This window comes from Chiroxiphia lanceolata, chromosome 5 (genome assembly GCF_009829145.1).
Source record: "Chiroxiphia lanceolata isolate bChiLan1 chromosome 5, bChiLan1.pri, whole genome shotgun sequence".
Taxonomy (NCBI): domain Eukaryota; kingdom Metazoa; phylum Chordata; class Aves; order Passeriformes; family Pipridae; genus Chiroxiphia; species Chiroxiphia lanceolata.
In genome coordinates this window covers 40,696,438-40,721,838 of record NC_045641.1, presented here as the reverse complement: position 1 = coordinate 40,721,838, position 25,401 = coordinate 40,696,438, and the positions used below count along the sequence as shown (strand labels likewise).

The 25,401-nt window shown below is 37.8% G+C and overlaps 2 protein-coding genes across 18 annotated transcripts in view; one reads left to right on the top strand and one right to left on the bottom strand.

The window, feature by feature from the left end:
• Positions 1 to 2,747, top strand: part of PPFIA2 (PTPRF interacting protein alpha 2) — a 327,520-nt gene extending 324,773 nt beyond the window's left edge. For 14 of the 17 annotated variants that reach the window (XM_032689687.1, XM_032689682.1, XM_032689684.1 and 11 more), the window contains one exon: positions 1,294 to 2,747. The gene's annotated coding sequence lies outside the window, so the exon portion shown is untranslated. The remainder of the gene's footprint in view (positions 1 to 1,293) is intronic. The other 3 variants (XM_032689689.1, XM_032689698.1, XM_032689696.1) reach the window with 2 other exon arrangements.
• Positions 2,748 to 4,133: 1,386 nt separating this feature from the next.
• Positions 4,134 to 25,401, bottom strand: part of ACSS3 (acyl-CoA synthetase short chain family member 3) — a 97,276-nt gene continuing 76,008 nt past the window's right edge. The window contains 6 exon segments of the mRNA XM_032688952.1: positions 4,134 to 4,903; positions 5,179 to 5,354; positions 5,434 to 5,533; positions 9,756 to 9,878; positions 10,870 to 10,951; positions 23,692 to 23,755. Coding sequence (XP_032544843.1) covers positions 4,838 to 4,903; positions 5,179 to 5,354; positions 5,434 to 5,533; positions 9,756 to 9,878; positions 10,870 to 10,951; positions 23,692 to 23,755 — 611 coding nt within the window. The 3' untranslated portion in view covers positions 4,134 to 4,837.

The following is a 25,401-nucleotide window of genomic DNA, read 5'->3' as shown; positions in this document are numbered from 1 at the left end:
TAAGCAGCAGAGGGCAGGGACAGTTGGATGAGCTGTCACACAATAATGATATAAAAAAAAATTTAATATAATAAAGGGGAATATGCCTACAAAGAGAGTTGCAAAGAGACTGCATGTGGAAAAAATGCTCATGGCCTATGATCACAGCAGGCTGCAGATTCTTGCATTCTGCCACTCTTACAGAGATACACCCTTACAGAGAATGTCAAAGCCTTGTATTTCAAAATAATTTATGCCAACAATACCAATTGGATACAACCTTACAGTGTCTTACAGTGTTTCTTCACAGCAGCTGTGTCTCACTCATATGCTTTTGAATTGCATTTCAGGTGGGTTTTTTTAACATGACAAGCTGCCAGAAATCACGAACAGACAGTCTCAGAACAGTTACATGAGCATACTGTGAGCAGCCCTGTTCCAGTGCAACCTCAGTATCAAAAATTTAAGAATAATTAAGACTGCTGATGCTGGCCATTTAATGTTGCAAAGTTTACCACAGAGCACAGAGCAGAAAGCTTTCTGCTGTGGTGGCTGTATGTTGCCCAGCTGAGCATCTGCAACACCACACAGCCAGCATATTTGGCACTCACACTGTCCAAGCTTTCCCAATGCCCTTCTCTTATAAACACTTGTCATCACCAAGTCAGAAGGCTCAGTCAGGACAGTTTTGTTGCCACTGGCTGAGGCAATAGAACATACTAGTTTCACTTCTAATAAATATTAAAGGAGATTTGGCAAAATCAACAATGTACTTTACCAATGAAGGGTTCCAAAGAGGATTTGTAAAGACAAAGGGGGAAGCAGCATTCCAAAATGATAATCTGGAAGCAGCTGGTCCATAGCAAAGAAATCATCAGGGTGAAAAAAGTAAATGCTGTTGAGCTGCAGTGAACTAGGAAGGAGAACCACAAAGTACACCAGCAAGGTCTGTACACTGAAAATGTGTGTTTAACTTTGTGCCAAACAGGCAAAGGTCTCCAGATGCAGGAAACTAACTCCAGTGCTGAATTAAAACAGCAAGAAAACAACTATAAAATGAACATAAGCAGCAGTCTATTTTGATCTAGGACAAAAATCAGTATACATTAGTAAAATATTAAAATTCATTATAAATAGGTCTGTGTTGCAGATCTAAAATTAAACAAATGCATGCCTCCCACAGATAATCAAAGACCATGTTTTACTAAAACATGCAATAGCATAGTTAGTGATATATTTTCTGTTGTTATTGCATCCTAGACCAAATTAGAAACAAAGAACCTCTCTAATTAATGTTTATTTTTTTCCCCTTAGATGTCATCTCTTTCTTCTACTCTACTTGAAGTGCACTATCACTACCTAGGAAAAGAGCATTAAAATTTTCTGCAAGAACAGGGTAACAGGGAAGAAAATACATAAAGTTTATCAGACAAACACATACGATGATCCTTTCATGTACTGGTTAACTTAAAACAAGAATAAAAAATACCTAAATTACTAAAAAAAAAAAAATAAAAACAAAGAAAAACAAAACAACCTCCCTTTTTTTCTCTCAGCATCTCTGTCATCAAAAAATTGGCAGTAGTGCACATCCAAAGCTTTTATCAAATGAAGCCACTCATCTTTACATTGTTCCATCTGTTTTATTGTAAAATACTAGACATTTACGTATTTACTGTGTACGTATTTCTTTTAAAATGTGTAAGTCTTATGTAAATGGATATAAATATGATTTTTTAAAAAATAAAATCTATGGTACATGGGGTCTCAGTGCAAACATTTGACAACACAGTGTCAATAATACTGTTTGTATCTTTCCATTCCACCATTTTTACAGTTTTTGGATTGTAACAGTCAAATGAATATGTTTAGCAGAGTTAGAAGCTTCAACATGTTCCTACTGAGAAAAATCTGTCAATATTAAAAGCTGAACACCTGCCTCTGATGATGTATAATAGAATACATAACCTGGAACTGGAGCCAAAATGGACCTCTAAAGACAAAATGGAAATGTCAGATATCTATAGAGAAGCATCATGATGGCTCACCTCTTAAAAACAAATAAATAAACCCAGGAGAACTGTTTATAAAAAAAAAAGGCAATTTAATAAAACATGATTTATACAAAAAACCAAAAACTTTCTTCTATGTTACCTGTGGACCAAGAAGAATCTTGCTTTATCAAGAGCCACCTTTTTGTTCCAGGATCTTGAAACACCAGCCAGCATTGGAAAAGTAAATCTAATATTTGCATAGAATCAGATTCTCGTTTCCAGATATATTCAACAAAGAAAAAGAAAGACAAGAGAAGCTAAACCCCACCATTTCTTCATTCTAACAGGGCATTAGGCTCCTGTCTAATGTTACGCTTTTAGCCAAGATGGCCTTGCTGAGACTTCACAGAAGTCAGTTTTATCAGAGGAAATAACTGAAAGACAGAGTGATTAATATATAATGTATAAAAGTTTAGAAGAGCAACTATTACCTGCTGTGGCTTTATTTGGTGGTGTTATTGTTGTTTATTCTTTGTTTAAATGGGAAGTTTCAAAGTAAGACCTACTTAATAGTCATTTACCTATTTGCTATTTTTCTGCTGCTTGATCTTAGCTCAAGACCTGTCTTTTAGTTATTTCTTTAAGCAGTTTGATCTGCAATGTTTGCACGTACATAAACATTTGTTTTGTCTATTTTCATTTGGCAAACTTTGGTCAATCAGATGGTGAAAAATTTTTCTCCCCCAATGTCAATAAAAAAAGAATTCAGTGCTATTTGTGTTTATAAGTCTATTAAGCTTGGTACATAGGAGCATTAAATTTGGAAACCAGATGCTTCTCACGAATAAACACATTTTGACACTAACAGGTTTGAGTCACGACGGAGTTACTGGTCAGAATCCGCCACGAGAGGGAGCAGTGAACTTGCTGATGGGTGTGATATAATGGCAGGGTTATAACTATATAAAGCCAAGGCTCTTGTAAATACAGTTCCTCCGGCTTGACGGACATCGTTGCTGATGTTCTTTCTCCCCCTCCTCCCTCAGCCTCCTTCTGGATTATTTCAGTATAGAATATCACAAAGTAAAACAATGCAAACACCACTGGCAGTGGTTGCAGTATCATATGAATACACGTTTCCTTGTAACACCCGCTCAGATTTTACAGAATTTCTTTTGCAGCCCACATTGCCACAGCCCACACTAAAATTCAGGGGATGGGGTTAAATGAGATATGTTGGGGAAAAGAATGAGCCAGATCTTGTGACCAAAGCTGAAGTTATTCTGCCCCAGAAGTACACCACCGTTAGCAAAGCACCCTGCTGATTCTTAGAGCCATTAGCATTTACAGTCCAGTCTCTCACAACATGTTTTACCCTCTGTTCAGATTGAGATTTTCAACTAAATTGAATAACTGAGCAGGGGCGGCAGGGTTGGGGTGGGCTACCTTATACAACGATTTGGCAAAAAACAAGTACAGCACAGACTCAAACGAGGCTGTTTTGTTATATGACTGTATGACCTGTTTCAACATGACTGGCTGTGCTGCATGCAGTCCCAAGTGAAAAAACACAGGAACATTTTACATAGTTCTTATGCAACTAGTAGAGCTCACCAACTCTACAAAAGATCACAGGCACAAGGCACCATCAGGGTATGGCTCACAGTAAGTAGCACCTATCTATCACCTTTTATGTCCTACATCAATCTGTTGGTTTATTTCATCACTTTACAGGGATACCATCCTTAACTCTATCCACCAGCATACAACAGTATTTCTGGACTCTGTTGAGGACCTCTCTTATATACCAACATCATCTGAATTTATGTATTGCTTATTGTTTCTTCCTCTGGAAAGCACTGCTGAGTTTGAGTAACTTCTCTGCTTTCAAACTTTTCTGTATATGTATATTTTTTAAAGCATTTTTACCTTTATTGTTCAATTACAAACCTGCAGCTTAAGAAGTATGTAGAGAGTGTATCCTCCATCCCCTGGCTTGTTAAAAACCTTGTAACTATTCTGAAATGGCCTATAAATTCCAGGATAAGCTGCTTAGTATCTGTATTTGCTAAATTTCTTGGTTATATATACCTCGGCAAAAGCACATTCTGGTTAGCCTTATCATAAGGATATTTTTTTAACAAAAAAATTATCAGAAAATGCAAAGAGTAAATGCCTGCCTTTATTTAAAATCGTGTGTGTTACTGAGCAGACAAATGAGGATTTTCACATATTTGAAAGCCAGAAATTATTTATCATTCTACAAAAAAGACATTTCAGAAAGTTATTGAGTAAAAAAATTATAGGAATCTAATTTATAGCAGAAAGTCTTAGAAAAAAAGAAATCAGTGGAATCAAGAAAATTAATTTTAAAATTTTTCATTTTAGAAAAATTTAAAAGATGTAAAGGCTTCTAATTTACAAGTGAGAACAATTTATGTCTTCAACAATTTTCACAATTAAATTCCTATTTATTGCTGTCCTCAGTTCATGACTTACTTTTTGTAAACTGTTGTATTCAAACTCAAGTTACTGGTCACATTATACAAAAACAGACTGAAATGAAAGGTTACATGACATCATACAGATAATCCCATGACTCCTCCCCTTTAAGACTACAGAAATGTATGAATTCTATGTGCAATTCTTAGCCATCTTAATAACCAACGTATATTCACAACAGGCAGAGACTTTTCTATGTGTCATTGGCTGTGACAAGATGGTAAAGAACACAGTAATGTTTCTGCAGTAAAAACATTTTGTTCCAAATCATGACTAGTTTTTAAAATGTGGTACTCTTAACAGACAGAAAGTCTCTTTGTACCTCTGTAATTAAAATGTTTGTTACTGATGTATTATCCCATTTAATTTTTCTTTAGCAGTTCTTCAATGTGTTTAAACACGCTAGCATCTTCAATGGTTGGTGTTATCTGAAAAGGAAGAATATATAGAAGCATGTGAGAGTAGACAGAATTTCATTCAGAGATTCTTCTAAATCTAGCCTTCAAAAGCAATCAACAAAAAAGTATCTGGAAAGCTCTGGAGCATAAAAACCTTTTGGATAAATCACAGTAGAAATAAAATATAACATACTACCTTAAGTCATGGACCAGTTACAGAACAGTCAAGAGAATAAAAACCATGACGTTGTGCCTTCAGTTGTGCACGTGCGCCTAATTCATTAAAGCACACATCTTCAACTTGCCTTGTATGGCTTTCCACTGACAAGTGCAGAAAGAGCCGAACGTGGTATCTTGCCAGAACGTGTTTTTGGTAGCTGTTTCACAAACATCCCCTTCTGGAAAGCTGCTACAGGGCCAATGTTAGTTCGAACTCGCTCAACAATCTCGTTCAAAATCTTATTCTCTTCTGTCTTTATACCTGGTGAAGAAAGTCATATCCTTTACCTTTTCTGAGACTTTTGCAAGTCTTAGTGACATCAGTATCAGTGAGCTCTCACCTTGCCTCAGTACACACAGCGCAAATGGAACATGTCCTTTTAAAGGATCCTCCTGGCCCACAACAGCACAGTCCGCCACAGCGGGATGGAAGAGAATACACTGAGGGATAGAAAACAGAACGAAACTGAACTAATAATATAATAGATGGACATTCAGAGAAAAAATTCCACATTCATGGACATTTAACATAGTTACTTCTTACATTTTGACAGCAAAAGGTATTTAATCAGTACACCTGAGGATTCCAATTACATGTGTTGCAGATGTATATGAGTATACTTTCATACACACAGTTACATGTATTTCTCAAACAAACACAAGAAGTAAGAACTACAGAAGCACAAGACAGAAATCTAGAACAAACCAAAGGTAATTTCTTTGGGAGAGTATCGCATCTTTGTTTTTTTAGTGAGACCTTTGCTGGAACAAATAACAGTAGTCTAACATTACAATTAACATGGAGTTAAATGCGTGGATTAAGGACCAAAACTACAGAATCACTCCTACTACAGAGCTATAAAGTCATATTGGTTTATTCTCTCTAACTCTAATCTTTTTTATTCTTTGCTGCTGTAAAGGCATAGTTTCAACCAAGGCGAAATACAGGCCTAGCCTCAGCTTGCAGCCAGCCTGGCTCAGCTCACTCTCTTGGAACCATTAGGTCTCAGCCTCCTGAGACAAAAGAGGCAATTAAACCAGAGCCCCCCTCCTTCCTAACACACGTTACACAATAACACATTAACAAAAATACTCCAAATTTTCATTTAGTTAAAAAAAGTAAGACATTCTCTCTTCCTTCCAATTAGCTAGCTGAGGTTCTTACTTCCTGGAAAACAGTCACCAAGATGTCTCAGTACGTACCAAGATTGTGTCACTAAGTCTGGGACAAAGCTGAGCTTAAGATGCCAGGAACTGTGAATCCTCTTCCAAAGTAACTGGCTATTTTCATGTAGCTATCAGTATGCCTTGGGGCATCTTGCTATCAACAGTGCTTTCAGCACTTTTCAGTCCTCTGGACTGAACTACAAAGAGAACCTAAACATGACCCTACACAGAGGCCACATCATGTGACTGTGCATACAAGGGCTATGTTCTTGCTAATAACTGAACTTCACATACTGTGTTGCCAAAATCGAAGGCAATGGGATGACTAACTAAATTTTAAGAGAAAAGGCCTTTTTTTGGTTGTTTTTATTAAGTAGGAATCATTTCTACTGGCTACTCATACAATGGCATGTGAATGAGGAAGACAGGAAAAGTACAAAGAAGACAGAGAAAAAAACCTGAAGAAATGGAAAGCTCAATCACTGTTGTTCCAATTAACAAAAGGAAAGCTGTTGTTGACCTGTTTGTGAAACCAATGGGGAAGGAACAATTCAAAGGGTTTCCAATAACCCATCCTCGAAACAGATTTCACCATCCTTGGGCATTACAGTCAGAAAGGAGAAACTGGCTCTATGTGCCATGGTCACTACACCAAGATACACTACAACATACACCAAGATCAAACTGTTTCTAGCACACTTTGTTTGTCAGTCGCTTCACGAACTATGATCCTAGAAATATCCCATGCTGGAAAAAGGGTAAATGGAAAACACTGACCTCAACAGTAGATGCATGGTCTATCAAAGAACAAAAGCATGAACATTTATGCACAGCTTTTGAAACTATATATTTTTTCACAGGAATTAAACAGGATGTGCACAAGTTACATATAGAACAGAGGGCTGGGCTCACCCCAGAATTAGAAGGGCAGAAGAGCCTGCTAGATAAAAAGCTGAAGCTAAATATATACCTATACATTTGAATTCAGGTATAGCCTGCTTTTTACAGAAGTCATTGTAACCACACTGACAAATCATACAGGAATGAATTCTTACGCAACTCCAAATCTCTATGGTATTTCAATGCATCACATACACTTAATGCACTTTGGTCACTTCTAGGCCAAGCCTCAATAATGCATTTTTTTCCTGTTCTGACCTCTTGACCCTGGCCACAACAACAACAACAAAAGGAAAGGGGAAAAAAAAGGAAAGGAAAGAAAAGAAAATTCCAATGAATTATGGAAAAGTAGACAGTAAGGTCTACAACTAGAGTATTGTTTTCCATAAGAACGCAGGAAAAAGGTTTGCAGTAACCACACATTACCATGAAATACCATAACTGCCTGCCAGGCATCAACAGGACCCCTAAGGCAGAGATTTAAATATTGCCAGTTTGTTTTGTAGTAGCTTGTTTTGGCCATTCCAGACTGTCACTTATTCATAAGAATCTGACGGTTAGCTGGAATACTGCAGTTACTGTAGTATTTTTCTTCAGTCTATACAAAATGCTATCAACTTTTCAAATCCTAACTTCAAATGATTGAAATTAGTAATTAGGAAATACTAAAAAAATTAGAAAGGACTAATTTGAAAATTATCAAACTTTGTAAAACAACTGAAAATAACAGAATTAGCACTAGACATTTAAAAATTGTTTAAAAGTAATAAAAAACTTGAAGTGAAATGGCTTTTCTGGAATGATCACTGTGCACAAGGATGGATGCAAAGGAAAGGGATTTCTCATGCTAAATTCCTCAATTTCAAGTCTGTTGCCTCAGATAGTCAAGATTCAATTTAGGTGTTTTTCAGAAAGGGGCAGGGAGGGACACCATAGATTTACAGACAAGAGTCAGATGGACCAAGACAAGCTGAGGCTACCATAATAGCTACCCTTCACTAACTGGCAAAGTAAACACAAACCTACTGCATTGCATAAACATGGAGCTCCAATGGTATTAATAGATACCTTAGACAAAGAAACTAATTGTTTAGAACATAATAAAGCTGAAATACTTAGTCAAAGCATTAGCAAAACCTTGTTATGTTTGTAATACAGCTATAATGTAAATGCAGATAATATACTTGCTCAACAAGGTTACTGTCACTTAATTAGATGGTGACTCAATGAACCTCTAACGCTGTATTTACTGATCTTACTGAGAAGCTAATTGTGGTATTCTTAATGCTTTCCCATTTAACTATGCTGTGCATACATTAACACCACTCTTGGTTTTTAGCTTTGTTCAAAAGGTGAATAGAAAAGCTTCTAGAATGTCAGAGTGATGAAACATTTTTATGTTTCTAGGGGAAACAAACTAGCAGGCAGACAAACAGACACTGAGCTTGGTATGATGGATACAAAGGTAATACAACAGAGGACGTGATTCAATTCATCATTTGTTATAGTAGTTTCAGATTAAGGCTGAAGCAAAGAAACAACGTCCAGCTCAGACCCTGAGGGACTGAGATTCCCTGCTGCACTCTAGCAGGGCAATACAAAACTGTGACTTCTAAGGGAAAGAGGCTTAAGCAGACTAAAAGCCACCTTTATGTGAGTCAGGGCAAGAGCTCGTTCAGCTCCCTCGCTGACCAGTTCTCAATGGATTGACTATATTTATCTGAATTTGTTCACTTCTGTGTAATCAGAATTTCTTCTATTCTAAGTTTCCTAGCCTTTAAAAAACATAGTCTCTAGCCTAACAGACATTACAAACAGAAAAATTACTAGTTTTTGATTCAGTGAACAGTTAAATTCACAGTTCTTATAAGTGTATTTTTATCTTGTACATGTCCAGCACACCTTTTCCTATACTCCCTGAATAAGCAACTAATATGTCATCAGGGAAATTTGTAACTGGCAATCAATCACAGCAGTTCCAGAGAGGTGAGTGAACAATGATATGAAATTCAGACACTATTATGAACTGCACTATTTTCAACTTTTTTGAGTTGCACAGGTATGACATTAATGACTTTCAACTTAACAGCAGGTTTTTTTACAGACATTTTCATTGTTCATTTAGCACTGCTCATACAGTAAGAGACAAAACAGCTGTCAAGAAAATGTGAAGGAAAGTCTTCATCAAGAAATGTGAGTCTATGTGAAAAGAATTCAGCCAACACTGAGCACTATATTTTAGGAATAAAAGTTTCTACTCCTCAGTTACTAAAGTAGTTGGTGAAACTGCTTGGCATGCTGACTCTACATTATCTTAACATATTCCCAAACAAATACGTTATCAGAGCTAACAGCTATGCTTCCCATACATCTGTCTCATCAACCCCATGGTACAAACTGCTTATTACTGACTAAATTTATTATGTTCTGGAAAGCACCTTAACAGAACCTGAAATAGGAAATGTTTTGGTTAAAAGTACCAATGGAAATGCAAACAAAAAGAGCAGAAAGAAAATGAGAGATTTTGTGAGATTTTCAGTCTCAGCTTGTTCTATTCAACTTTCACTCTTCTATTTTCCTGTCAAGCAATGCTAACCTCTTCAATCGCACCTGCTGAAATTCTGTGTCCGGCAACGTTGATCACATCATCAGCTCGAGACAGGACATATAAATAGCCATCTTCATCCATATAGCCAGCATCCATAGTATCATAATATCCCTAAACATGACACAATAAAAAATAAATTCAAAAAGAGTACTAGGAATACCCATGAATTTACCATGAAATCAACAACAACAACAACAATCATCCCTTTTCCACATTAAATATGCTTTTGGTGCTTGAAAGATTTAATTCTGTAATATTTTTCACTATTTTTCCATCATAATATGCCATGCAGCTCCCTTTCCATAAGGGTTTTGTAGACTTTGTTAATACAGAACAGAAGACAATAGATAAACCTGGATTTCTTTCCAATTCTGCTTACTTTGATTCCTGACAGCTTGGAGAAGGATGTTGCCTGGATCCACACAAGGAGAATAGAACTGTTACAATATAATAACCAGTTGTCAATTGTCCTAAAGATATTCCTGTTTGCTGTATTCAAACATACATCATCATTGTGAAGCAACTGCACACAGGAAATAATTTGCCTGGCCAATTCACTCATTTACTTTCATTGATCCAAACCTTCCATTCTGAACATTTGTATAGGGTCAATCTAGTTATTTCTACAAGCAAAGGAGGAAGCCAATCCTTGGATAGTTCATCTGACAAGGAAACATAACTAATAAAGTAAGGAGCCTCCAATATATTTAGGTGCACAGTGGACAAGTGTGTATTTTGGACTGATACCAAGCTAGCATGATTGCATGTCAACAGGATTAGTATATTTGAAGCTATGCTAGACTAAGGTCACAGGCTTATATGTTTTATTAGATCAAATGACATAAAATGACTTTTTGGCTCAGAAGCTTGAGGTTTACTTCTGTTTCAGATCTTAAAAAACCCACAGTATGTCTAAGGGCTTAAATTACAGATGAAGAAAGTTTTACCTTGAAATGCTTTTAATTGTATGCACATATATCAAAGATCTTAAATTAAATTAAGATATGAAAATTTATGATAAACTGTTATCCAGGTTAAATCTAGTATCATTCACTTCTGCAGAATTACTAAAAATGTATATAATTTATTTCATAATTCTTACTGGAAATTTTTGGAAATATAACTTCTGGAATGTTTCTTTATTTTCCCAAAGACCTGAGAATGCTCCAGGAGGCAAAGGCAACCTTAAATTGAAAAGAGCAGAGGGAAGTATTAACAAATACAGATATAACAAGTACAATTCATGCTCTCTATTCATACTTGATATTCAGATAAATAATCATTGTTTATACAATCAGAAAACAGTTCAGCTTAATAATATGCTGATAACATAAAAAGACCATATATTATTGTGAACATATGCATACAGCTCTGCACTGTATCCAGACCTTACCTTTTATATTACAAAAGCATCTCAGTAAAATAATGTTTGATCTAGTAAACATCATATATTGCACTATAAATATGTTAACAATATTCAGCTTTCAACATTTCTAAGGATTAAGAATCTGTCAGAAATGTGTGCATATATGCTATGATACAGGCAATTTCATTATTATAGGTATCTTTTTCTCTACTGCCCATACACCACTCACATGTGCATAGACAGATGGATTATCAGATACACAAATCTTCCATTTCTATAAAAAGATGCAGCTCAAAGGACTTCAACCATGAGAATATGAATAAAAATGTTTTTCTTTTATATTGAAACTGTGCTCAATATTATTGGAAATACTGGAGGAGTTCTTTGAAAGCATATTGATAAAAGTCACTCGTAGAACTTTCTAAAATAACTGGACTTATTTTTATTTTTTTTTAAGAAGCAAAGCTGCAAAATTCTGGTCTGCTTTATTTGCTGAGTTTTGAATGTACACTATACACCCCTTCGTCAGTCAACAATACGGGCATGAGAAAACATGGGACATTTCACATACATATCATCTGTCAGAAGAAGAGAAACTGCAGAAGCCTCAGCTAACAAAGTAGTAGTTGTTTCTTCCTTCAAATCTCTGATAGTATTAAACACAGATTCCTTCAACTGCCTAAGAGATATATATTCAGGCATATCAACACAAGTTTTATCAAGTTTACCCCTAATGACAGAGAGAGAATGATCATGCAAGCAAACATATTTATTTAGATAAAATCATAAACACCCCATACAGTTTTTACTAGCATATGCCTGCATTCCTAACTAGCAACTATTTATCTAGAGGTATTTTTTTTTCTATTGATAGTGTCCCTGTGACACCTGAAGGCAACATCTCTAGCAGAAAAACACTTCTGTAGCATAGCAACACTGGTATCATTACAAGTCTCCAGTGATGTTTAGGACACAAGAACAGGTGCCACAAGCTCTGTGACATGGACATTTCTAACATTATATTTACAAAAAGAATAGTTATCTACCTATCTATATACACACTAATCCTAAGTATGGCATAAATATAAATATGATATAAAAGGTACAAACTACATTGAAAAGGTCATGTCATCCAGTAATGATTCAAATACCTGATTTTTTACAATCCTAGTTTTTTCAGCTTAATTCAGCTCAGTTAGCATAACAGAATATACTGCTATAAATACTACTTTCTCTGAGGGCTCTGGCTCAACATGTCCCACAAACCACATTCCTTGAAAGTATGGTTAAGAAAGTATGGCCAGAAATGCCAAGACACTTCCCAGGCAGTCATGCAGGGTTCAGGAGGGCGGGTTGGCTTCTGCCCATCTGGAAGGAATTCACTGCCTTATTTTAAGCTTTTCAATCCTAGTAAGCATCTCTGTGATATACAGACATGACCTATAGAGTGTTTGCTTTGAAAAAAAAAAAGATTAGAAAAACAAAATATTGATCGTGGTGTTTATGTATTTATGAGTTTAAAAGAAAAAAATCTCTTGCTTAGATTCAAGAAAAATCACTAAAGAATAGCAGTTACTATGGTTGTTGCCTGGTTGCTAATAGCACAGCAATTCATAACAGCCTCAGCCATGGCAAATTTTGCACTTTAAATTCATTTAGCAGTCTGAAACATCCTTGTGATGGGAGAGAAAGGACAACTCATATTGACAAAGTCCTTAATTTCCCCATAGCTCTACTCAGTACTTTGCAGTTAGTCATTCAATAGAAAAAAAACAATTTTACTGCTGAAATCAGAAAAGCATTTTCCTTTCTGTAATTGTTCAGAAATCTAAACACTGAAGTGTGTAACATATCACCAAAAATATAATATTTGCTCCTACCTTTTCGTTTTGTTCTGTTTGTTCAGATTTTTATTTTCCTGGAGGGGTGGGGGAGTGGGTAGAGGAGGGCGGGGAGTGTCTTATGTTTGATTGTGGGTTTTTTCTTTGGTTTGTTGGGGGTTTTTTTAGGTAAATTGCATTGATAAGTACATCCACATATTTCCTGAGTCGGTGGAAAACAGATTGCTAAACTAGTGGCTACCACAGGTATCTCTATAGTACATATCATAGCACAATACAGACAACACCTCAAAATGTGCTTCCATAGCTTTCTGTGAAAGATTACTTGGAATTGAGACCCCATTCATCCTCTAAGCAAAAAGTGAATGCCATCATCCATGTGTCCATCTTCCAGGCAAAATAATTCCAGAGCAATGGGCACATACAATTCTTTAATGACAGTAAAGCTCTTAGCATCATGACTGACTAGAATTTCTAGTTTTTGTGAAAACACAAATAGTTATTAAAATTAATAAAGGCAGAATTCAGTTTGCCAAAACATAATTACATGTATTGGAATTTTGTCAGGACATTAGAACTAAAATGTCCAGAGCCAAAAATACTTCCAATCCACTGCTGTCAAGGAGAAGCCTGCCATAAATTCCAAAGGGAGCAGAACTGGATCACAGTTACATGCAGGGAGCCAGAAGAGATAAAACGAGGCAGTCAGAAAATAACAGCAACCAAAAGCAAACATCCCTTCCCTTCTCAACCTCTCCATACAAAAAAAGGAACATTTTGGGATGTCTGGTTTCACAGAATCACAGACTCAATTAGGTTGCAAAAGACCTCTGAGATTACTGAGTCCAACCTATGACCTAGCACCACCACGTAAACTCAATCATGGCACTAAATGCCACATCCAGTGTTTCATTAAACACTTCCAGGGACAGTGACTCCACCACATCCCTGGGCAGTCCATTCCAATGCCTATTCACTCTTTCAGTGAAGAACTTCTCTCTAATGTCCAACCTAAACCTCCCCTGGTGCAGTTAAGGACTGTGTCCTCTTTTCCTATTGCTGGCTGCCTGGGAGAAGAGGCCAACTGCCACCTGGCTACAGCCTCCTTTCAGGTAGTTGTAGAGACCAATAAGGTCTCCATAATAAGGTCTCCCTTGAGCCTCGTTTTCCCCAGGCTAAACAACCCCAGTTCCCTCAGCTGTTCCTCATCGGACTTGTGCTCCAGACCCTTCACCAGCCTCGCTGCCCTTCTCTGGACCCACTCCAGCAACAGTTTCTGTCTGTTCTTCCTAGGAAATATAACACATGTCTACAAGAATTCAATATTTAAAAACTGTTGCTTCTTTGACCAAACACTGAGTTGATACTCAAGACCCTTTGGGATTATTTTTACTAAGAGGGTATATTAACAAAAAAATTCCAGGTATGCATAAGTAAGCATGATTGCCCCACAGATGGTCCTGCTTTCCTTTCACAAGGGAGAGGACCACAGAAGACCAAGACAGAAGGAAATACATTCCTTCATTATGATTTCCACAATATACAAAGAAGTTACTTTGCAAGGTTTTCTTTTGGGACATATTCACTGTATTTCCCTAGCTATCTGTTAACTCTCTCTCACCCTGCATGCCAAGCCACAAAGCAGCCAGTGTTGAGCCTTTGGATCTGCTATCAGCTTGAAGATGAACCCTCCCTTACACTAGTCTTGCTTTGGTTTTCCATATGGTCCTAACTCTGGTAGCATCTTCTGTCTTATAATTACTTCTTCCTTCTGCAGAAGACAGTCAAAAGCTTCAACAAATATAAATTCAAGTTTGCTACTTTTTTCTAAAACATGAATGTGTTTAGCAGCTATATTGGATCAGGCTAACTAGAGTCAACTAATCCCATTTAACTAGCAAAGAAGAGGCACAGTTTCAAATCCAAGTGGAGCTTCAAGCCCAAATTCTACACTGAGATAAATAAAAACATGTGAATGAAAAAGTTTACCTTTGGATTTCAAACCTCAAAGAGGATGTATAGGTCTGAATTTTGATCTCACTTGTGCCAGTTTTTCACCAGTACAATTACAGCAGTACAATTATGTCGCTCTCCATTTACTCCCGTGAAATCAAGATTAAAATTGTAGAACTATAAGAACATAGATCCAGGCCCATTTCTCATTTCAAGGTTGAATACATTTAGAACAGCATTAGGAAAACCAGGTAAACTCAGTAAATTAATGATGTAAAATAAACGGGTTTGTTTACCAAAATTTTACTCTGGTTACACTTTACAAAGATAAGGAAATAATTTCATTATAAATTCGAGAAACTAAGACATAGATAAGCCCAACAGCGTCACAAAAAATCCTCTGAAGTACTTTAACAGAAACTGTTTTCTGTTAGAGAATTTTAAATGATAATCATGACATTTTAAGCATTGTTTCAGAATTCATTTAGTTTTCATACAACAGTGGCTAACCTTTCACAGAACAGTCCACCCTTCAGCTTAGCCCAAGACAATCTGACTCCCATGTATCACCCTTTCAAAATGCTACTCATCGAAATGGTGTAAGATTCCTTGTTAATGGAACCAAGCAATTATAGACAGAGCACTCAAAAAATAATTTACACAGAAAATCAGATTTCTGGAAGTACAAATGAAAGTCAAAAAACTACTCGAAAGGCTACCTTGTTGATATTCAGAAAAGACATCCTTTTATTTTATGGTAGACAATGACACAGGCTATTCATTATAGCTAGTCAAAGCAAGTATAAGTCACTGTTAAATGAGTCTGGGCTTGTGAATGCAACTAAATCATCCTAACAGGCAGGTATAATTATTACTCAGCTTTTATGCAGTGCTGTGCATAAACATCACTTTTATAGAAATTTTTGATTGCAAGTTTGAAAGGCATCTGGAAGGTTTTTCAGACATCAGCAATAACAGCACATGAAAAAGGGTGGAGAAGAATAAAGGATCTCAAATGTTCCAGTCTGCGTGAAATACTACTTTAGTTAGCTGAAAGGGGTCACAAAAGTGGTTGGTCTCAGTGTGGATTTTGCAGAAAAAAAATAGAAAAAATACAGTTTAGTGGACAAGAGAGAAAGCCATCAAAAACTAGTGGAAGTGGTTGGAAAAAGCTCAAAATAAAGAAAGTTCAAATGGTATGTACTCAGCCAGAGATTTGCTAGAAAACCCATCTTTGGACAAACTGCTCTCACACTGGAAGTTCTACTTATTGTTTTACTTGTAAAGGAAAAAGACAAAGCTGATAAACATGTAGAAGGCTGTCAGAGAGAGAAATCTTTTTCTTTTGCAGATTCTTTATCTAACTGACCTGCCGCGGTCCGAGAGGGGATGGGGCCGTGACACAGCACGGACGGGTTCGGGAGACAAGGTAGGGTGCCGATGGAATGCTTTATTGAGGCGCACACAGGATTTTTTATCAGTTCAGGCTGGGAAAGGGCCAGAACATGGGGTGGAGCATGAGACAGACAAACAGGGGAACAAATCGGGATAGGGGCGGAGGCAAAAGGGGGAGGAACGTGGAAGGGGCGAATAGCAGCTGTCTCCTCTCTGCAGCTTCTTCAGCCAATCATCGAAGGGAGCGGGGAAGCAGGGAGCAGGAAAACTCGTGGCAAGCTGGGGCATGTCCAGGCTGTGCACTGTGTAATGTGAATACAATGAAACCACATAATAACAGTAAAGTCCATATAATAAAGTCCTGTCAATTGCTGTATGTCTTTCTCCACGCCTGGAACCTCTCCCATCCTGAATCTTGCTCCTTCACACTGACCTCCCATACAACACAGGCTAAAAGATGCCATCTACTAAATCCTGCCTGAACCCCACAATTTTTAAAATAGATATCTAGGCTTGACCTAGAAAATGTCAAAGTAAACCACCACACTCCCAAGAATTTGTTCCAATGGTTTAATACCTTCACTGTTAAAATGGTGTTTTATTTCTCATCTGAATACATCTAGCTTCCAATGGTTTAATACCTTCACTGTTAAAATGGTGGTTTATTTCTCATCTGAATACATCTAGCTTGAGCTTCTGATCTCTTTATGCTAGATTAAATAGCCATCTCTTAGAGATGTTTCTGTCCTCTGGGTATTTCTTGGCCTTGACACAGTTACTATTTTACTGATCTTGGATGAACCACATACCACAGCTTTTCATACCACAAGCATTCCAGCACTATAATTCATATTTTCCCTAAAATCCAGTCACTTTCTCAATAGCCTTTTGAAATACGGACATAAGAATCGAACACAATGCATAAACAGATTTATTAACATCATATCCACAGACAGTAATGTTGGCTCCTTTTCAGCTTCCCTACTGAATAACAAGGAATCATATTACCTGCTTAGTTACAGTAGCAGCTACCTTTCATTCAAAGATCTTGTGTATTCAGAGGTTCATCCACTGTAACATAAAAAAGCCCTTTGAAAGATACTGCTTTCTAGGGTTCTTCATCTTATAAATCTAGCAAATTTTCACTTGGCATAGCTGTATAGCCTTTACTTACAAGAACATATTGCCATTGCCTCCTGGTCTCCTTTTCTTCCTGGGCAGCAGGAGAATACAAACAAGAGCTGTGACCTTTCTCATAGGCATATCCCAAGTTAGAATGCCCAAATATTGACCCATCAAGTCTTATAAGATTTTTCTTTATTTTTTTAAATGGTATACCAAGGTACTACAGTGTGCTGCAAGAGCACATCTTTTTCTTTCCCTTTTGTTTCATTTAAGCTCTCTTGGTTAGCATTGTTGTGCATTTTAAGAATTACATTCCTGGCCTTAGGGTGCTTCAGACTTCCCCATCGATACTGATTTTTTTTGTGTTAATGCATTGTAAGAAATACTGAATGAGTAAGCTTTTTATTGAACATTTATTTGCTCGCTAAATACTATATAAAGACTGAATACCATACCACAAATAGGGAAACTGTAAGTGGGTTGCTTACCTCCCAACATCATCTCTTCCACTAAAGGATATTCATTTTAAGGTATTTGCTTCAAAAGTACTATCATGTTTCTGTTTGGCTAACTTAAAATCTATAATCATAAGAAGCTGTAAATTTATCATTATAATTTCTTTATAAATATTGACTATTAAAATGTATCATGAATATTATTTTTAAATACTTTACATTTTTACAGTACTGTACATAAAGTTATGCATGATTTTACTCTATGTAATGGAGTAATCATTTGAATAATTCTAACTCTTGATGGAACATTTTATTTTTCTTCCTCTTCCTCCAGTAATCTCAAATTCACAAAAAGAAATCCATAACATTAATACAGAGCTTCTCACACAGTCACTATTCTTAAATGCAATCTAACCAATGCAACCAAAGCGTTTCAGAATCACTGCACGACGTAACTACATTGTCTCACCTCCTGCTAAATATGGAACATATTTACATGATTCTGTGCAGTGGAGATCAGTAAAGCAAACTTGTAAATACTTATCCTGCATTCCTCCATTATTATGGCACAAAATTAACTATGTGAACACGAGAGAAAGTGTAACTAGGGTCTAGCAGGAAATTTACTGACAGTAACTACTCTATGGACAGAATGAACACAAGGCAAATGTAGTCCTATTGTTGTGGATGAATATAAAGAATAATGCTAGCTAATGAGACGCTGCTGACAACTGCTTCAAAAAAAAATGGGTTTGTGATCTTTACAAGAGCAAAACTGAGTTTCCCACTGCACTGGAATTTAAATGGGATTTCTCTTTGTTAACGTTCCTTATAAGAACAGACAACTTGGAAAATTCTCATGGCTGATCATAATTACATGCACACACATACACATTTTCAAGCGTGTACTAATTACAGGCAGGCCAGAAAACTGCAAGCAAAAATGTGTCACCAAACCAGACTCATCTTGCTAATGGAAATGGAGGCAATTCCCACTATCATTTGCACTTCAGAATAAATTCTCAGAATCTTTCATGTCCAAAATTCTAGCTCAAAAATGTACATATATAAATTTAAAAACAATTCATACAAGCCCATACTCATGAGCTGCAGTCATCTTCATTTTCCCTTGTCTTTCCATCATCAATGTTGTGATGCTGCTTTCGATTACTTTATTCTGAAAGACTTCAGAAATCAAAAATATCATTGCATCATCCAGATAAATTAGCCTATATGGGAGTTCTCATCAGAGAAAAATCTTTCCAAAGGGCAGAGATGATGGTTATATGAAAAGAAACCCAGGTATCAGTCGGGAGATGAATAAAGAAAAGAAAATACTCGGGGCAGAAAGATGGAGTCATTAGATGTAAGAATTACCTTTCTAAAGTATCTGACTCCTGCAGGATAAAATTAAAATTTAAAGCTTTGCTGTAAGAATAGATATTTTAAATACTGTACTTATGAACACTGCAGGTCTCAAGCAGCCCCAGTCTTTACTGGGGAGTTAGTCTGGGATAAAAATAACTGAGAAGCAGTACACCACTTCTGCATAGCTGGCATTGTAAGCAGTGTACAGCCATTCTCCTTTCCAAGGAATACTGAAGGATATTTCTCAACTCGTATATGCTGCAGATGAAGCAAACGCCTGTGTTTGTTTCTCAAATGATATGCCATATTTCACTGCTGAGAGTATGACAGAGTAGTAAGATAGTAAGAACTATCCTGACTCAGTAATTTTCTTCTAGCTGCATGGGGACATGTCCCTGGGGTGACAAACACTGCTAGTAGCAAGAATCATTCCCACTATATTTAAGGGGTCTGTACATGTAGAAGACTGCTGAAGAAAGAAAAGGTTTCTTTGGAGGAGGCCTTTCTGGCTTAACTATGACCTGAGTGGTCATCACGCCTCTTATTTTGTTTCCTTTCCTTTCCCCCTGAAGGTGCTGTACCATACCGAGCAGTGTTTGGTAGGCAGTGGCTAGGGCCCAGCATGTCACAGTAAGCTGCCTTTCTCTGGAGCTGCCACAGCATTTTTCCTTCACAAATCTTATCACTTTAACAGGGTCCTAAAGTTCTTCAGGGATGAACTTCCAGACCACTGGAGAAGTTCTCCAAAAACTGGCCCATGTCCTCCCACATGCCATGCCATTCAAGGTTATCCACCCCTGGGGCAGACCTCTGGAAAACTTCCCTAAATGTCGTGGTCCTGTCTTCAAACATGAGGTAGACCACACTGAGAAAACCTGAAAGACATAGCAACAAAATTATGCTATCCCTAGCATCCAGAGGGAATTCAAATTTTTTCAAAATCTGTTGTAGCAGACCTGAATCAGAAAGGAGTGAAAGGCTGGGAAAAATCACCCCCTCCCTTTCCCCCATGGGTTGGGTGCCATTATCAATAAACCCTCAGAGAAGCAATCCAGGGCACAACCCCGTATACATATTCCAAATGAAACTCATGGTCTTTGACGTTACCACATTATAAACCAATGTCACGCAACAGGATATCAACACAGGTATCTCGGTTCTTTTCCCTGTTTTGAAAAAGAGCACTGTGTTGGGCAAACAGTTCCACATATGTGAACATACATACAGGGTTAGGTGCCACACCGACACGAGTAGATTGATCTTCATGATGGCCAGGGGTTCTATACCCAATACACAAATGAGTTGTTCAAAACTGTTATTTTTTCACTTCTCTTTCTCAAGCCCCATGTTGGGAAAGCTCAATTTTGACATGGTTTAAAGACAACTAAGGGGATGGGAACTCAAATAAAATGAGCTCCCTCCCCTTTTTATTCAACTTCCCCAATACAGAGAGACAAAAAAATGAAAGGAAGTTATAAGTGAAAAAATAACATTTACTAACAAGGAAAAATAGCAGCACCATAAAGAGACAAGGGAAACAGCTTACACACAAAAAAGGGAACTCACCATGTCACGTGGTCCCCCAGGAACAGAGGGGAAAAAGAATGGCAGAGGGTCCTCCCCGCCAACCACCCCTGTCTGACCAATCAAACAAAAGGAAAACAACAGGGGTAAAAGCAAAAACCCAGGAAAACTACACTGCTCACAAGGAGCCACACTACCAAACTGGCCACTCCATGCCACCCAATTAGGTTTAGGTCTTGACTGCAGTGGCAGTATCAGTTCAGAATCTCTATGTTCCTTGACACGTGTTGTTGCGCTTCACTTGGCTGGGCTGCAGGCGGTAGGGATTCGTTTCACTTTTGCTCCCTCCAATTCAGCGCTCCCGGCACTGGCACACGTTCTGGCATGGGCAGTGGTTCCACACAGTGAACGAGTGGCAGGCGAGCGGGTGGTGGCAGCACTCCAGCAGCGGGTGAGCGGCAGCCCGGTGGCGGGCGAGCGGTGAGCGAGCGGCAGTGGTGCTCTGTGGCAGCAGTGTGGATGCTGCAGTCCTGGTGGGCTGCGACAGTGCGTGAGTGGCAGCAGTCCAGGGCAGCGGTGGCTCAGGGGTGTCAGCAGCTCCTGGCTTGGCTGCTGTCCCTGTGAGGCAAGGACAGCTTCCAGCAGCGGCTGAGACCCCGGAACAACTTTTTACTCATGGATAAACAACCCCCACCAAACTCCTCACACCGCACTATGGGATGGCCCCCTTCAGATGATGCAATGGTATGAATATTTATCATTATGACTCCCTCCCCTGGCTTGTAACCATGACACATTTAGATAAATGCCTAAATGTGGGGCCATAATAGAGAAGGTAAAGTCTGGGTTTAGGAGTTTGACAGTAACTCCAAACAGGATCTTCTGATGTAGCAACATCACTCCTAACAGGCAGTTAAAGACAGCAAGGACTCAGAAACATATGCACACATCTTCCAACATTAACTATCAGTATATATAATTAAAATTGTTTGGCAGAGTTGCTAAAGATGGAGTTTATTCCACTTCTCTTTTGGTAGACAAGACTAAGCACCTATCCTAAGCAAACTGCAGTCACTGGAGAGGCATCAGCACACCTGAAAGACAATTTATTCCCATCCTAGCTGAATACCTAAGACAGCTAGGATCACTTTTCTTACAAAAATACCTTTCTCTCTCTCCATTGATTACAAGCCTATGTCTTATTACAGCTTCAGGCACTACAGAGGTGAGAACTTTGAAAGATAACTTTCCACTGTGACCTGAGTTACAAATACTTCCAACTACAGTCTATAAAAGGTTGGAGCAATTTCAATTATTTTTGCTCTGTAATGGAATGCATGCACATACTTGACAATGTAATGAATGCACAATCTTACATGTGTCACAAGAAAACTACGTCTAACTATGAGTCTGCTGATTCAGGGAAGATCATGTGTGCCCTTAAAGCCATGCCTGTGTATCCTTGTTGACTTAGCCAAAGATGCTGAGATTTAGGCAGGGTATAGACTTCATCCTGAAAATACACAGTACAGTAACTTCAGCCTCCACAGTGGTCTAGTTACATTAGATTAGTAGTGCAGCTGAGCAAAAAACCTCCATACCTCAGCAACTCCACTTCCCATGCCACCCACACTATTAGTGCTGCAGATCTGCAGCACAGTCCAGTGCCTGCAGCTCTTATGTCTCTCATCCCCAGCTCATGTGCCTGTTGCCTCAATCCTCAGCTAACTTCACTAACAATTCATCACAATCGGTACATCTGTCCCAATGTTTCAGCTTTTGACAAATTTTCAGTTCACTGAAGGTTAATGCCAGTCTTTATATTTCCTTTCATTAATCTAAGCAAGCAGTGAAGACTCTGAACTATCACAACTCTCCAGAAATTTACCACAGAAGAAATAGATGAATGCATTTCCTTTTGTACTTGTATTTGCTGGCAGTTAGGAAGTGTTCAGAGCTGAAGTATTTTCTGCGACTGAAAACAGAGGTGGTTACAGCTACCACACTCATCACAAAGCAGGTACCTGTCTGAGGAAGATGCCATTTGCCTAAAAGCTGTGAAACATCCAGAATACAGAGCTGTCATGGGCTGTGGGGAGCAGCAGCCTATCGAGTGTTACAGGAATAAGGAAAGGTTCTGGCAACAGTTGAAAAGGCAGAAGGCAAGATAAACGTAACTGATGTTCACTGTGCTAAGAGAAGTGCCAAGAAAGGTGCCCTTTCAAAAAGAATATTAAAGCTTATGGAAGTCATCTGACATGAGTCTGGTAAATGGTACTAAAAATCACCTACATGATGCACAGTGGGTTTTTCTTATTTCTTTTTTTTTTTACTTAGTCCTGTCCTGTATGTATTTTGTCCAAGTACCACTACAAACTAACACTGTTTCATGCAAAGCACACAGAGAGACATCTTTCTTTTTTTTTACAGCGAACAGAAAATATATGTTCTCCCTCTAAGAATGTGCATCAATTGGGATTAGGAAATAGCGAAAGAAGAGGCAGCATCACAACTGTAAGTCAAAGCATATCAGTCTGCACTGCTGTACTATTGCACTAAAGTGGAAGATAAAAGAATGAAGGGAGTGATTCAGTATCTTGCTCATACATCACAGCAGGAAGGCTTCATCCTATGTCAACAGGCTGGCAATTATGAAAATGGTAAACTCTGCTGTAGTCTAAGAAAAAAAGCCAGCAATCCACCCTCATTCACTCACACAATTTCATCTGCAACTCTTCAATGTCACAGGACAGTCTTGTATCCATATCAGAGACAAACATGCTTTTCAACCCTCATTACTTCAATCATTGTGCTTTATATATATATAAACTTTAGTCAAAAGACAATCAAGCCAGGTAAGAAGTTTCCCTTAACTGTAAGATACTTATTTTTCTTACTTTACCACAATATTTCCCAGTGTCTTGGTCTTCACTGGTTCTTTATTTTCATCCAGAATCATCACTGTAAAAAAAGTAATATAGGAAGAAAACTCAAGTTTAGTAGTGTCGTTTTAGGTGGAGGAAAGTGTCTTTCTTTAGGGATATCAACTTATGTCACACTTCAGAGTGGTAATACACCGAACAACAAAAGGAATTAAGTAATTTGGGAGTGCCAAATTGGATAATCTTATGGCCTTATTAACATTCAGCCTTAAGCACAAAAAGCACAAATACTCATGCTTTGGCAGCAGAAATAGGGAAACAAAGTCTCAAAAGGGAAAAACAGAGAACTGAAATTTAAAAGCAACCTTCATACTGGAAAATCTAAACTTCCAAATAGCAAAAGACCATTAAGATACACAACAAATATATAGAAAAACTATGTGGGTAACATGAGCAAGAAATAACAACTTAGATTACTGCAGGTTAACCCAGTTAATGTGAGAAATACTACTGGCAGTAAATAAGTACACCTGCTTTTCAAAGGCTCTCAGGAGTCTCAGAAAGATGCTCCCCAGCTAACAAAGTTTATTGTAGTCTAGCACAAAGCCATAAAGTACCTTGTGAACTACCCAAATCTGCAGAGCAGGAAAATGCTCAAGTACAGCACAGAATCCAGACCTTCCAGGTGAAGCCTTTTCCCTGGATGACAATGGCCCAGCACCTTCAGTGAAAGCATCATATCCTGATACTGAAATTTCTGAGGAAAAACACCTGAAATAGACTCTTCTGTGCAGTCATCTGGGAGATGAAGCTACTACAACCACCCATTCCATCTAAAGGTGTGGGCATAAGAAAGGAATGACAAATACCAACTTGGCCTCTGATAAATGAAGTTAAATAAAGTGAAGCAACTAAACCATAGAAGAACAGGAGGGAAGATTCTGTCAGATTGGGCTCATAAGGATTTAAAAACATGCCTTTTGAAGCTTCCCCAAGCAAAGAAAGCAATGTTCATCTGAATCTAAATTACTACAAATAATCTTACACTCTATATTAAAAGGTCACAGAGGAAATGGGGAAAAGAAAATTACAGACTTCTGACTAAAACTCTGCTAAGGCTCGTATGAGTAATATCATATTCTATCTGTCCAAACAATGCCAACATTTACTATTTCTGGTTGAAGTTATTCCTTCAAAGAAGACGGTCATTTTTAAGTAACTAAAGAGAGCCTGCTGAAAGCAATGGCTCAGCACATAGACACAAGCAAGTACACAAGGCCAGTTTTACAAATCAGTATCTTGGTGTAACTGGGACAGGAAATCAAAAGGATGAATAAGGATGACTGGACACATAGAAGACACTTAGGAAAATCATCAAGAACAGCATAAGCAAAACCCATTCATAATCTGCAAACACGTTTTGTATTTATTTATTGTTAGATGGTCTAAGAAAATGGTAGATTTGTTCATGTTAGATTTGGAGAATTTAGGCTCAGAACACACAATGAAAAGATCCACCCATATGTAGTTTTCAATGTTTTCTCTCCTATTTTTATGATATTAGAGTAAAATATAATCGTCTTTTTGTAACTGATTCATCAAGGAACTAATCTCAGTCTTCAGTCTCCTCCTTGCAAGCTGCTTATTTCAATGTAGACAAATCTAGAGAACAGAGATACTATACTGTTCACTCCTGAATTACTGAAGAACTGACTTATTTCTTCA